Source organism: Ctenocephalides felis, unplaced genomic scaffold, assembly GCF_003426905.1.
Source record: "Ctenocephalides felis isolate EL2017-DRISC unplaced genomic scaffold, ASM342690v1 CF-g0.4_SCAFFOLD_01604, whole genome shotgun sequence".
Lineage (NCBI taxonomy): Eukaryota > Metazoa > Arthropoda > Insecta > Siphonaptera > Pulicidae > Ctenocephalides > Ctenocephalides felis.
The window spans coordinates 1,852,204-1,865,985 of record NW_020537758.1 but is presented as its reverse complement, the minus strand read 5'-3'; the positions used below and the strand labels follow the sequence as shown (position 1 = coordinate 1,865,985).

General features: G+C 28.3%; 1 protein-coding gene and 2 pseudogenes across 1 annotated transcript; 2 read left to right on the top strand and 1 right to left on the bottom strand.

The window, feature by feature from the left end:
* Window positions 1-681, top strand: part of LOC113372760 — a 2,648-nt pseudogene extending 1,967 nt beyond the window's left edge.
* A 1,341-nt stretch (window positions 682-2,022) lies between these two features.
* LOC113372244 lies at window positions 2,023-3,583 on the top strand (annotated as a pseudogene).
* Window positions 3,584-8,685: 5,102 nt separating this feature from the next.
* Window positions 8,686-12,697, bottom strand: LOC113372243 (ras-related protein Rab-40B). The gene is made up of 4 exons (XM_026612570.1): window positions 12,136-12,697; window positions 11,849-12,042; window positions 10,239-10,461; window positions 8,686-9,214 (listed from the first exon to the last, which is right to left on the bottom strand). The coding sequence occupies exons 1-4, from the start codon at window positions 12,296-12,298 to the stop codon at window positions 8,937-8,939; spliced, it is 858 nt and encodes a 285-aa protein (XP_026468355.1). The 5' UTR covers window positions 12,299-12,697; the 3' UTR covers window positions 8,686-8,936.
* Between the last annotated feature and the right edge of the window lie 1,085 nt (window positions 12,698-13,782).

Below are 13,782 nucleotides of genomic sequence, written 5' to 3'. Positions count from 1 at the left end.
CTCTACGTGGGATCAATGGGTAAAGAATGGACCACTCCATCAGGAGAATTTGAACATAAAGACCCCCAATGGGTCAAAACAATTTCCACAACAGGCGAGGTATTAACACAAAAATTTAGTTTATACAATACAATATATTATAATTGTATTCTTTACTAGGTGAAGCATATCCAATGGACAAATCAATACAATGCAATAGCAAAAGCCTTAGGCATTCCTTTACCCCCTGGATATGTTATCCATGAAGCCTTAGCTTGGTCTGTCTGAAAATACACCCAAAAATGGGTTGCACTCCCGAGAAGATGCTCGGAGACAGATATAATGAAACGTTAGATGAATTAAAGGATCAATGCCATTGTTACAGCTGATGAGGACTTAAAAACATTAAAGTCACCACAGGTAAAACAAACTTACTTCAAAACTGCTGTAACAGACAATAGTATGCGATCCTTTGTAGATAAAATCGAAAAAGGATCCCACACTAGGATCCTCCATTTCAAAATTCTCCCCGGTACAAAAGATGATATAATAATAGCTTAACAATCCTATGAGTACAATGGAGTTACGGCTACTTACGTAACAGCTTTAAGAATGGATGGACATGTGATAATGGATAAACAAAAGTTTGCTGATTTGAAATACGAAGGATTAGAATTATATGATAAATTTATATTTTTTTAGTCTTATTTGAAAATCAAGCCATTTGTTTGTAAGTTTATAGGTAAAATTTTATTGTATATTTATTTATGCATTTTTGAACCATGTAGGTATTTTTTTAATAAAATATTTATTTGAGTTTTTAGAAAAATCTAATGGATTGTGATTTAATAACCTTTCTGTAATTTTTTTAGTCATGACCAATGACTAGAGTAAATTTTTATATAAATAAATATAAAAGTTTTAAGTTATTACTCAGATTTAACAGATCAATTTTCATAATTTAAACAGCGCTAGAAATTGATTACATAAATGTGTATTTGTGTCGATTTTGCAATAACAGACAAGTAATGACTTCCCAATATATTTTTTTTTTATGTTTTGTCAATGTTTCAAGTCATTCTTAATTGTATGGCACTACAAGTGGTAAAAGTATGTATATATGAGTCAAAATTTATTAGTAAATAATAAGGTCTGCATTTTAACTACAAACTATTCAAAATTTCAATATTCAAATATAAACATTGGTATGGACTTATTGAGTGATGTAGTAGGTTAAAAATTTCATAGAAAAACTGCAAAATTGGAATTCTCATTGATTAAGTTGATTATTACATATATTGGGAAGCTCATGCGCCTGTTATTCTATTATAATATTTAATAAATATATTGAATATAATTTGTACTTACATTAGTCAGCTGTAACCCCACAAAACACTTTAATAACCTGACGCTAACAAACCAATTTATCTATTGCATGATGAGTAATTCTTTAAACTATACACTTTTATGTCAAATACTCAAATAACAGTGTTTATTTAAATTTTTTAGCTGCTTTGTTTTAGCAAACTGTCACTTCGTTAAGAGCCATTTTGAAATTACCGAATTTCCGTTAATGGCGCGGTTGCCAACATTTTGACACAGTTGTAACGGAAATATTATAATATTATATAATTTAATAAAATTATTACTTTTAAGTATAGATTTTCACTTTTTCAACACTAAAGAGCAGATATAATTGAAGAAACAGTATTTTTGGAGCATAAATAACGTTGGTATTGTTTATACTTATATAATAAAATTGAATTAATTGGCTCTAATTATAAAAAAATAACGTAATTGCGTATGTGTTACATATAAAAATTTAATTATTTTACTTTGCGTTTAAGACTTTAACGACTGATTAACGGATTTCGTCGTTCCATTATTAACGGATCTATTTCTCTTTACTCAAGCGTTTGCGCGCCTTCGTCTTTTGGTTTGTCATTTTCCTCAATCTGTCAAACTCAAATGAGTCAGATTTGTATAGCAGATTGTATCGCCCAGTGTTTTTATTAATTAAAGTGTTTTTAAATGTAAATAAAGATGCCAGTGCGTGTGGATCGCTCCTCCTCCGCCAGCAAATTCTAAACAACCTGGCTTGACACTAAATCGCTTTTTATATAATGGGCAAAATTCCACGGCCATCAGAAGTCTAAAGGGAATTCGTACGAAGTCGAAGTCGTTTTGAGGTTAGATCAGTCTTTTGTTTTAGAAATATGTCTAAACTTTCACTCCTTTTTCCTTTCACTTTGTAATATATAATTGCTGTGCTTGTGGTTGGTAAATCGAGAATTGGACGAATCAAATACCAGTCTATACGTTTGTTCATATTATTTTAATATATATTGCATATTTGTTATTATTTTACTCTGTACTTGTTTATCACTAATGTGATGAATCAAAGTCCAAACTTGCCCTGCGTTTAATACGTTTAACAACACTACAAAATATCTTAAACTATTTATATATATCATAAACAACTAAATATTCATCTATATTTCTATATATTTTTTGTACTATGAATGTATTTATCATGTAGCATGTAGACGAGGAGAATTCTTATTTATGTGGGTATCTAAAAATAAAAGGACTTACTGAAGAGTTTCCCACTTTGACAACATTTTTTGATGGGGAAATAATATCTAAAAAATATCCTTTTCTTACGAGAAAATGGGATGCTGATGAAGATGTCGACAAAAAACACTGGGTATATAATAAAAGATAATAATAAACTAATCTGAACTTTTCCAGTTTGTTTAACAAGATGTATTTTTTTGCAGAGTAAATTTGAATCGTTCTCGAAATACTCAAAAACATTTAATACTGATAGTTTTGATTATGATGCTTTAGCAAATACAGATTACGTATTTATGAGATGGAAGGAGCACTTCTTGGTAAATATAATTATATTATAAATTTTGGTGTTTTTAGTATATAATTTTAAATATTGTTTTAGGTACCTGATCATACAATTAAAGATATAAATGGAGCATCATTTGCTGGATTTTATTATATATGTTTTCAGAAAAGCGCTGCTACTATAGAAGGATATTATTATCATCGAAGTTCTGAATGGTAAAACTACAAAATCCTATTAATAATTGTGTATAATCATTTGTTTTATTTTTTAGGTATCAGTCCCTTACCTTAAGTCATGTACCCGAAAACAGTATTCAAATTTATGAATTTAGATGAGCCCCTTCAACAAATGGTTAGTACCAAAAATTCTTATAATTAACTGACTCTTTTATTTAATGGAATCAGTTGAATATTTATTTTTCAGAAAGCAATATCACACATCATTTACTTCGAACAATAGTGCTATAATAGACAAAGTTACATGTGCTTGTACGATATAATTTTAAATGAACAATGTTATCAAAAAGACTCTCTCCATGGACGCATCATTGGTTTGTCGATTTATTTAATTTATTTTTGTACTGATATGATTTCTATTTTAGTTTATGTTTCATAATCATAGAATTATTCATTATCCTTGCAAAGATGTTATAAATTATGATAGCATTTTTATAATGCGTAATTATTAGGTAATTATATATTATATGTGTAAGTCAATAGAGAAATTAATATATTATGTGACACATTATTGACGATAAGCAGGTACTGAGGTTTCTAAAAGCTTTGATTTGGTTTTGGCTTTGGTTATTCTTTTAATCAAATAAATTATTATGAATTTTCCAAATCTGCAGATACTCTTATTAATTTATTTTATCAGTATTTAAATGCTCCCATGCCTCTCTTTACAATATAAAATAGTCATAGATGATTGAAGTAGAACTTTTTTAACTTAAAAATCAGTTGTAAATGATATTTTGTCTTGAATAAATTTGCAAAAACGTTGCAACATGTGTAAATAAATGATGATATAATAATTGACAAATTATCTGATTCGTTTGTAGTCCATTTGTTGTTTATATGTCTACCTCTCTAAACTTTCATTCAAAGTTTAGATTTGTCTTTTCATTCAGAGATTATTTAACAGAAATTTAATTTTACAAAATAACCTCAAAATTATTCGAGATTTAAAAACAGAATATGTTGTACTGTTGTCAATTGCATTCACGATTGTTGTTGAGGTTTAAATTTATAAATTACATATATAAACAGTTTTAAAATATTAAAGTATTTTACAAATATTTGTTCAAAAATTCATTGTGTTTTATGGTTGAATGTAAGATTTAATTCGACTTGCAGTTAAATTAATTAATAAATTAAATTAAATAATTAATTACATTATTTTTTAATAATAAATGATAAATAATTAATTTTTGTTGACAGTCTATTTTTTTCATTTGATTCGAAAATATCGATTTTTTCGTTTTGAAACATTGAACATCAGCCAATGACCAATCAGAATTCATGAAATACTTTCTAGTTGTGGCTAAAAATATAAGACAATATAAAAATATATTCTTTACATTATTTTTATTAACAAATGATAAATACTTTAATATTTAATTTTTGTTCACTGTCAAGTTTTTCATTTGATTTAAAAATATCGATTTTTCCGTTTTGACCATTAAACGACCAATCGCGTCAACTGGATTCAAATAACGTCATCGGCTAATGACCAATCAGAATTGTAAATGCATCATTTACATATCTTTTATTAATAAATAATATTTTGATAATTATTTTTTGTGGACATATGTATACATTTTTAATATTTTTTTAAATTCAATCACATTTGGCTGTTTGGTTGGCAATTATCTATCCTTCATTAATTTATATTTATTTATCATCAATTAAATCAAAAATATCGATTTTTTTCTTTTGAAACATTAAACGACCAATCGCGTTAACTCTATTCAAATAATCTCATCGGCCGATGACCAATCAGAATTCACGGAAGTCAACCGTAACCAACTTCATATTGTAGAAATGCGTCCTGGACGTGTTTAAAGAGGCTCTACTTCAAAAACTTATTTAATTAATTCATAATAAACGATTTTAAAATTACTAACCGTTTAATAAACCGTCTAATAAATATATAGTTAACACTCTTTTACAAAAAATTGGTTCAGTATTTGTTGAACGGTTTTTATTTAAAAAATATTTTTTCTTCACATTTGTGATTGTAATTTGGGACATTGTAAAACTTATTTTGCTGCCATGACAAATTTTTGGAAATATCTTCATAGGTTTGTCAATCAAACATTTATTTTGAATGATAAATGATGTTTCTTTGTTATAAATTCAACGCCTCTAACTGAAAATTGATACTAATTTTAAAGTCATAAAGAGAGGTATAGGAGTTATACATTGTCGAATGACTCTTGCTACATTTAATCTTCACAAAATTATTTTACCAATTCTCTACCATTTTAAATTGAAAAAATCATCATCATTCAATTATTAATTACTTCGCCTCCTGATAGTATTCGAAATAGAGTATTTTTAAACTTATTAACATAGAGTAGTCATCATTGCTCGCATACTCTTTCTTTGACTCTAATGAAAAAAAATGTACATAAGGCTTTTTGCGGTTTAAATATTTTTGTAAGTTCAATATCGTGATGTTTCAAATTGTTGGTTGTAGGTTTTACAAATAGTTGAATATTTATAATAAACGTAGGCATAGTGGAATATTATATCGAATAGATTCATTTATGTATATGTGGATTAAATATATATATTGATTAATTTATTTATGAGTGAACATACGTAACTTGAAAGGTATTATGAAAATTATTTTAAATTTTATATATATATATATATATATATATATATATATATACGTGGTCTGTTCAAAAAGTACCCGGAATTTTCGTATATAAATATAAAATATTTATTTATTCGTCTACATTAATGTGGTCCCCTTCAAAGTAGTCCCCCCCAGATATAATACACTTATGCCAGCGTTTTTTCCAATTTTCGAAGCACCCTTGATATTCACTTTTTGATATGTCCTTGAGCACTCTCAGCGATTTTCTTCAATCGAGGAAAACCGCCGTCCTTTCATGGGTCTCTTCAACTTTGGGAATAGGAAAAAGTCACACGGAGCCATATCTGGTGAATTTTTGCACTTTGCAACACTTTATTTCATTTTTTACGCAAAATTTAATACAAATTCTTTGACTTTTCAATTCTTCCATTGTAAAAATCGCCGAGCTCAGAAAAACACGTCGAACCTTAGCGACTACCACAGACAAAGTAAACAGTGAATATAGCTGAAAATTTCATCATACTTTAGGGGCATGTATACCAACACAATAAAAAAAAATTTTGACAATCAGACACTCCAGACCCGCGAAATTTAATTATTAGTAATTCCGGGTACTTTTTGAACAGACCACGTATATATATATATATATATCAATAAACTTGATTTCCGTATTAATCAGTTTATTTTTACTGGAATTACTCAGTGTTGTGTAACTTGGTAATTTTAGATATATTTATTTAATATAGTTATAAATGAGTACATAAATATATATACAGATTGATAATTATGGAATTAATGAACACCAAAAATGTAATGCTGTGTTTTTACATGTTTCGATTTAAATGTTTTATACGTAATGAATGTTTGAGATTTTAAATAATTAAATTATGTACTCATTTCAATCGTTTTAATTATAATTTTAAAGTGAAATTGTATTGAAATTATGTACCAATATATGTATGATGGTTACGAAAAGGTGTCTTTTAATAAATAGTAAATAAAACTAGACGTAAGTGTCGTTTTGCTTCGATATATGTATATGTATATATATATATATATATATATATATATATATATAAGGGACACAACTAGTGTGAAATTTTCAAAAAATTGAATTTTAAATTTTTCCATCTTTCGGCAGGTTATACCTTTATATATAACATACTAAAATTTGAAATCTATATCTTAAATACTTTTTGAGTCATAGCCATTTGAAGAGTGTATATATAGTATATAGTATAACGATTATTTTATTTTTAAACGCGTTTTTCTCGAAACAGCATTTTCCGAATTTGCTGCAGCGATTACTCAAAAACAAATGATCCGATCACTATCGATTTTTTTTACATGTTCTATATATAGTTCTCCGTAAAATGAACTATCGATTTTTTGATCGGATCAAAAATCGAATTTTGGCAGTCCAAAAACGACCAAAATTTTGGGTAAAATTCGAATTCTTTTAAAAACGCCGCCATTTTGTCAATTTTTGATTTTTTTTATTTATCGTAGGTCATTTTACAGACAATATGCTATCTATCTAGTTTAATGAGAATTTTTTTTAAATTTCATCCACGTAGAAGGCCGGAATCACTGCGGCAGTTAAGAGTCTTTTTTTGTCGCGCCGTTGGAGATCGACGATAACTTAAAAAATTATTAATTTTTTTTTTTCAAAAATTTTACTATGTATTCTTAAAACATGTGTAAATATATTCTTAAAATTTTGAAATGATTGATAAAGTAGTTTTTTTAATATAAATTCCCAAAAATCACCTTTTCTAGGCGGTTACACTACTTGTGCCCCTTAATGTATATTTATATTTAAAATGATTTTGCAGCCCAATTGTCGAATTAAAAAGGGAGGGTTAATATAGGAAAAATCTTTTTTATATGTTTCGACACTTAATCTGTGTCATCATTCAGCAATCTAAAATATACACATTACAATAAATAACAATTTGAAATTAAATACAAAAAAGAAAAAAAATTATATACATACCAAGCCAGGAAAAACACGAAAAAGAAATAAAATTTATTAATTTATATATTACTTATGGTGTTCTCTAAAAAAAAAAAAAAATTCATACACAATTTTAGTGTATTTTAATAACTTTTGTTTTTTTGTGTATTTTCTTGGAATGTATATATTTTTCTGTGTTTTTGTATTTAATTTGAAATTGTTATTTATTGCAATATGTTCTTTAGATTGCTGAATGATGACACACATTAAGTGTCGAAACGTCTACTAATTTTTCTATATTAAACCCCCCCCCTAATTAATTCAACTGTTTATTTCAAAAATAAAAATTATTTCTCTTTTATGAAAAACCAATTATTCTGATTTCCAATAAATATGTTTTCTTCAAAGGCAGGTCCGGCCGTTTATATATATATATATATATATATATATATATATATATATCCATATTTTTTTAACAAAGTTTTTGCCCCTAAGAACTGTAATTGTAATTAAACGATTCAGAATGTCTGGAAACGTCGTAAAAAAGTAAAAAAATTAATTTTTCTATAGATGGGTTAATAAAACACAGTGTTCGTATTAGACTGTCCTGCTATATATATTTTTTATTTAATTTGTACGCAATTCTAAACATAGAAAATAATTAATATAAAATTTATTCTGATAAAATGGTATTAATATAATAACTGCCCTTCTTCTTCTTAATCTGTATATAATACAATGCTTAGTTTTTATAAAACATCAAAACAAAGTCTTGTGAGATCAGACTTCTTAATAATAACACGTACGCACACATATTTACAAGATTTATTTTAAAATATACTATTATTCATTTTGCAAAGGAATAATTGTTTTGTTACAACATAATTTTTTGTATTAATTTACAAGAGCAAGGTTTGTTTCGTTAACAATTTATATTTCTGTTTTTATTTAACATAAATACACATTTGCATGGAGAAAATGAAACTCTTAAAGTATTAGAGTCCTATGAAAAGTCCAAGTTTTAATTAATTTTTATAATTAATGCCACTCTTCATAGGCCTATAATATTTTAAGGATTTTATTTCGGTAAGTCGGCCAAAAGAAATAAAAAATAAACCTACATCAAATTTGTGTTAGTCAACATTAAATAGATACAAAATACAAAAACGCCCCATTTGGGTGCAATGGTTAGTCATAATATAAAAGTTCAATAAAACTTCACCATCGTTATCACAAATAATAATTTCATCATCATCATAATCGTCATCGTCACCATCACACACTCAGTTTATCAGAAGTGTCCTTTACTACTAATCACGATATGGTACAAGAATTTCTACCGCTGTCCCTGGATATACCACTGTCGCCGCCCCCCAATTTGTGGACGACCCGGAAACAGGACGTGGAATTGCTGGTTCCTTTGGAATTGGAGGAGTTGCTCAGGGACGTCGTGGGCCTCCATTGGGAACCGCTGACCAGGGCGTAGGATTTCAAGTGATTTCGCACCAGAGGAGGCAAGGGGAGCTGGTCTATGCTGTAGACGCTGGTCCTTTGTACTATTGCTCGGCAGCAGAGCTCCTGGAGACTCAGAACTAAGGGATAAAATAAAGGATAGATGAGAATATATGTTTAACTAGCTGTAAGTGGAATTCTGTCTTAAGGCAATTAGGGCATCGTGCCTTAAGGCAAATTGCTGGAACTTCTCGTAACAAAAATTATTATTTTTTTAAAAACGATTAATATTTAAAAAAAAAAATTACTTTGAAAAAATAAGATTTTTGAGAAACTATAAATTGGACAAAAAATTAGTTTTTTTTGAAAAAAAAATTTTTTTTTTAAAAATTTAAAAAAAAAAAAATTTTTTTTGATAAAATTTTTTTTTTCTTTATTTTGACATATTGTGGAAGATCTGAACTTTTTTTTCAAAGCAATCGTACTGCTTTAACTGCATAAGGACAAAATATAAAGCGCGTAAGCGCCGCGTCGCTGTCTAACGCATAAGCATTGGTACGGAACCCATAGGAATGTTAACAAAATGTATACTTATTGTTAAAATCTCTATAAAATATCTGATAATTTGATGTGCATATGTCTAATGATCATTTTTGACCGCCAAATGGCTCATTTTTTTTACTTTTTTCTCTATATCTCCGAAACCGCTGGACCTACCTTCATGAAAATTTTATCGATTCTTCATCTTGTCAATACAAATAAAATGTTTTTTGAATTATTCAAATCGGACGCTCCGTTCTCTTAAAAACGGAGGTACCGTTTTCGGCACTTTTTGCCCCGTATCTTTGGAACGGCTAGACCTGCCTTCGCCAAAAACTAATCAGCACGTCTCCTTATCAATACAAATCGATTTTTTTTTGAATTATTGAAATCGGTTGATCCGTGTTCCCGAAATCGTCGACGAAAATTTGTATCCGCACATACATACACACACGCACACACACACACATACATCCATTTTTTCTAAGGTATGCCAAAATGTTCAGAAACCTTTGAAACGTAAAGATATATTATATAAAAATTTTCATTTTCGATTTTTTAGCGATTACTATAACTTGCCCTACGGGAAGTTAAATATATGCGTACAGGCTTTAAGTGAATTACCTCTGTTTCCTCTCCATAGCCTTTCCATGCCGTTCCTATGCAGAGCCATTCTAGCCAATTCACTGAAAGACTCCCGAATGTTGAAATCACAAAGGGGGCTTGCTTCGAAACAGGCCATGCCGTGTCTTCGGGCATACAATTCAGCCTCACGGGCTCCCACTTGTCTTTTAAAGGCTAAGTGTAAACGATTACCTACTAAAACTTTTGGAACACCTGGGGCATGCTGGAAAAAGGAAAATAAATAAATAAATAAATGAATATATATCTTATATATAAAAATGGATCGCAAAATGTGTTGGTAAGCGCATAACTCAACAACGCCTGGACCAAATGGCCAATTCTTTTTTTAAAATATTTGTTGAAGTCCAAGGATGGTTCTTACGTCGAAAAAAATCGAATAATTCTCGGGAAAACCCTAAAAACAGCCCTTTTCTATTTCTCATACAAACGTTTTCTAACTAAAACGTAGAATCAATTTGAGCTTTATTGCTATTATATAAAGTTCATATTAAATTACAAGCACTCACTGTATACTCCTTCTAAACTATTATGCGGATTTTGACAAATCTTCCTGAAGTTTGTTAAGGAAATTTTCTAGGATGTATGTGATTATAAAGTACTGGGATGTAGGTGCAATATTGTAGAAATAAATGGAAAAAATTGCAAAAAACGACATGTCATTGTTTGCATTGAAAATAAATGAAAACTATCATCTGCCAAAAATTTCAATTTACTTATGAACCTGGACAATATTAGTATATGTATAATAAATTTGTGATTATGAATAAGAAAAATGAAATATCTACATTACTATTGCTGAAAAGCAGCTGAGATGTGCCAGAAATTAAAATGATATAAAATACAGCATATGTATGGCAGATCAAATTATACACATATGAATAAATATGACAAATTAATTCACTTAAAGTGTGAAATTAAGTATTAATCAGGGCCGGTCCTACCTTTAATACGAGCGCACGCCTTAGGGGGCGCCTACACAAGATTCGGATATTAAATTTTCAATATAGATTTATTTTTCAATATATAATTTCTTTGCATCTTTTACTAATCTTATACCACAATATTTTTAAAATTCGTACAAATTTCACTTTATAACATAAAATAGGAAAGTAAAGATGAATACATACAATTCGGCCCTCACGATATCGATTAGGAGAAGTTTAAGATGCAATTTTGGATATCTTAAATAACAAAAAATCAAATTTATTTAATTCAGCATGAAGTACCAGTATTATGTTATGGTTATGGTTATGTTATACCGTTTAAGACTTCAATTTCCAATAAAGTGTGAGAATTGAGACTCATCATTTTATTTAAAGCAGTTCTACATTTAACATCGCTCTTATTATAAATGTATATGCATTTTAGCGTGAAGAGTAATTTAAAAAACAATAATTATTATTTTTTGGTAAACGGTAAATATTAGTATATTATATGAAAAAATGTAGATATGTGTACAGAACAACGTCTGTCAGGTCATCTAGTAAATATATATATATATATATATATATATATATATATATAAATATATAAATATATATTGTATATATATATATATATATATATATATGTATGTATGTATTATTTACCTCGTCTACTTCCTTGAGCCACCTATCGATCCCATTGAAAGACCATTTGTTGGTTATATCGTACACAAGCAAGACTCCTTGAGCACCTCTTGAATACGAACGTATTATCGTGCAAAACCTGCCTTGACCGGACGTGTCCCATAATTGTAACTTGACTCTTTTACCATCTAGCAGGATTGTTGTCGTCTTATAAGCTAAAATATAACAAATATATAATATATATATATATGTATATATATATATATATATATACATATATGCATATATTCATGTGTCTATTATCCTACCTGTTCCAAATGGGGATTCCACAGACCCGTCTTCCAAACCGGATAGAATCTCCTGTTTCCCAACATCGCTGTCACCGACAAGGAGGACTTTTAGTAAATAATCATATTGTTTCGGAGGCTGACTTGATCTGTGTGGGGGCCCACCTCTGTTCTCTTCAGCCATATTATTTTGAGATATTTACAATAATATTTATGCATAATACAAACTATGGGAATATGGAAGTAAGCCAGCAAATTATTGGCATTTGTCAAGGGAGGGTGGTAAATGATACACAAATTGTGTGTTTTAACGTGCACAAAATTTCAAGCACTTTGTATATTTTTTTAACAATTTTTATAAGTGTTTTATCCGATTTTTATAAGTCTATTATCCATATGTATGCAAGGACATTGTACAATTTTAAATTGTTCTACGTACGATTTTCATTGAATGTTTTTACGATTGTGTATTACGTGATGATTTCTTCAAGTGAAAATTATATTTAAATTGTTGACATATTTTGATTACACAAATAATTATTTATTTATTTTAGCTGTCGCACTAGAAAGTGTACGAAGTTGTTTACTGCCATCAGAATTCCATTGGAGGACGTTCGGAGGTCCGGGGAAAAACAATTCGAAATTTTGATTGAAATGGATAATTATTTAAAATTAATATTTAAATGTACATGAACAAGATTTACATGCATGGAATTCTCTACAGGTATTTAAAAATTTATATATATACTAGCTGACCCGACAGACGTTGTTCTGTACCTACGTCAACAATTTTTCAATATTTTATACTAATATTTACTGCTTAGTTAAAAATAATAATTACTGTTTTTTGAATTACTATTTACACCAATATATAAGTGATGTTGAATGTAGAACTGTTTCAAATAAAATGATTGTTCTCAATTCCCACAGTTAACACTTTAATTATTTATTTAACAAATATTAAAAAATGTTCAATAAAATTGTATATTAAAAATTAAACACTGCGATTTATAGAACAAATTTATTTCCAATAGCTCAATTTATTTTATTGCATTTAAGGGTTATATAGTATTTTTAGCCATACCTGTAGATGTGGATGTATAAATGAATGATTTTTTGTTTATTCACGACTAAAACATTGATTTTCCAAATTTATCACACTAAAAATGATCGTCTGCCTTTTTGATTTATGGTCATAGCATAAGATACTCATGTTGAAAATTGAAATCTTTTAAAAAGTACAACAAATTCAGAAAGAATTAATATATAGCATTGGCGGCAAAGGTGCAATATCACCTTTTATTTTTCTCACCCAAAATAATTGCTTCAATAATGTTGCCTATAATTTTTATAATTTTGTACCATATTTTAACTGGCTTTAAGTAATTTTAATATCTAAATTGCATTTTTTTCTCTAATAAATCAATATACATTATTGCTTAAGTTTATATTTGAAGTGAATTAATTTGTCAAATCCTGTTCACATGTGCTCTATTCAACTTACGATCAACAAAATTATTGCTCTGTAATTTTTTTTTACTGTGCTCCAATTTACTTGATATTTTGGAAATAGGCTAATCTTTATCTTAGTTTCAATGTTTTTAACAATTTGCACTCCGTCACCATCCACAGCAATAATTGGATTATTACTCTTTTAATTCTGATTTT

What these genes read in the sequence shown, in the direction of transcription:
- LOC113372243 (XM_026612570.1), bottom strand. Translation starts at nt 12,298, where the DNA reads ATGGCTGAAGAGAACAGAGGTGGGCCCCCACACAGATCAAGTCAGCCT. An exon ending in GGCTCAAGGAAGTAGACGAG is followed by an intron (nt 10,462 to 11,848) that starts GTAAATAATACA and finishes TCCTTTTTCCAG; the next exon opens with CATGCCCCAGGTGTTCCAAA. An exon ending in GCTATGGAGAGGAAACAGAG is followed by an intron (nt 9,215 to 10,238) that starts GTAATTCACTTA and finishes TTTATCCCTTAG; the next exon opens with TTCTGAGTCTCCAGGAGCTC.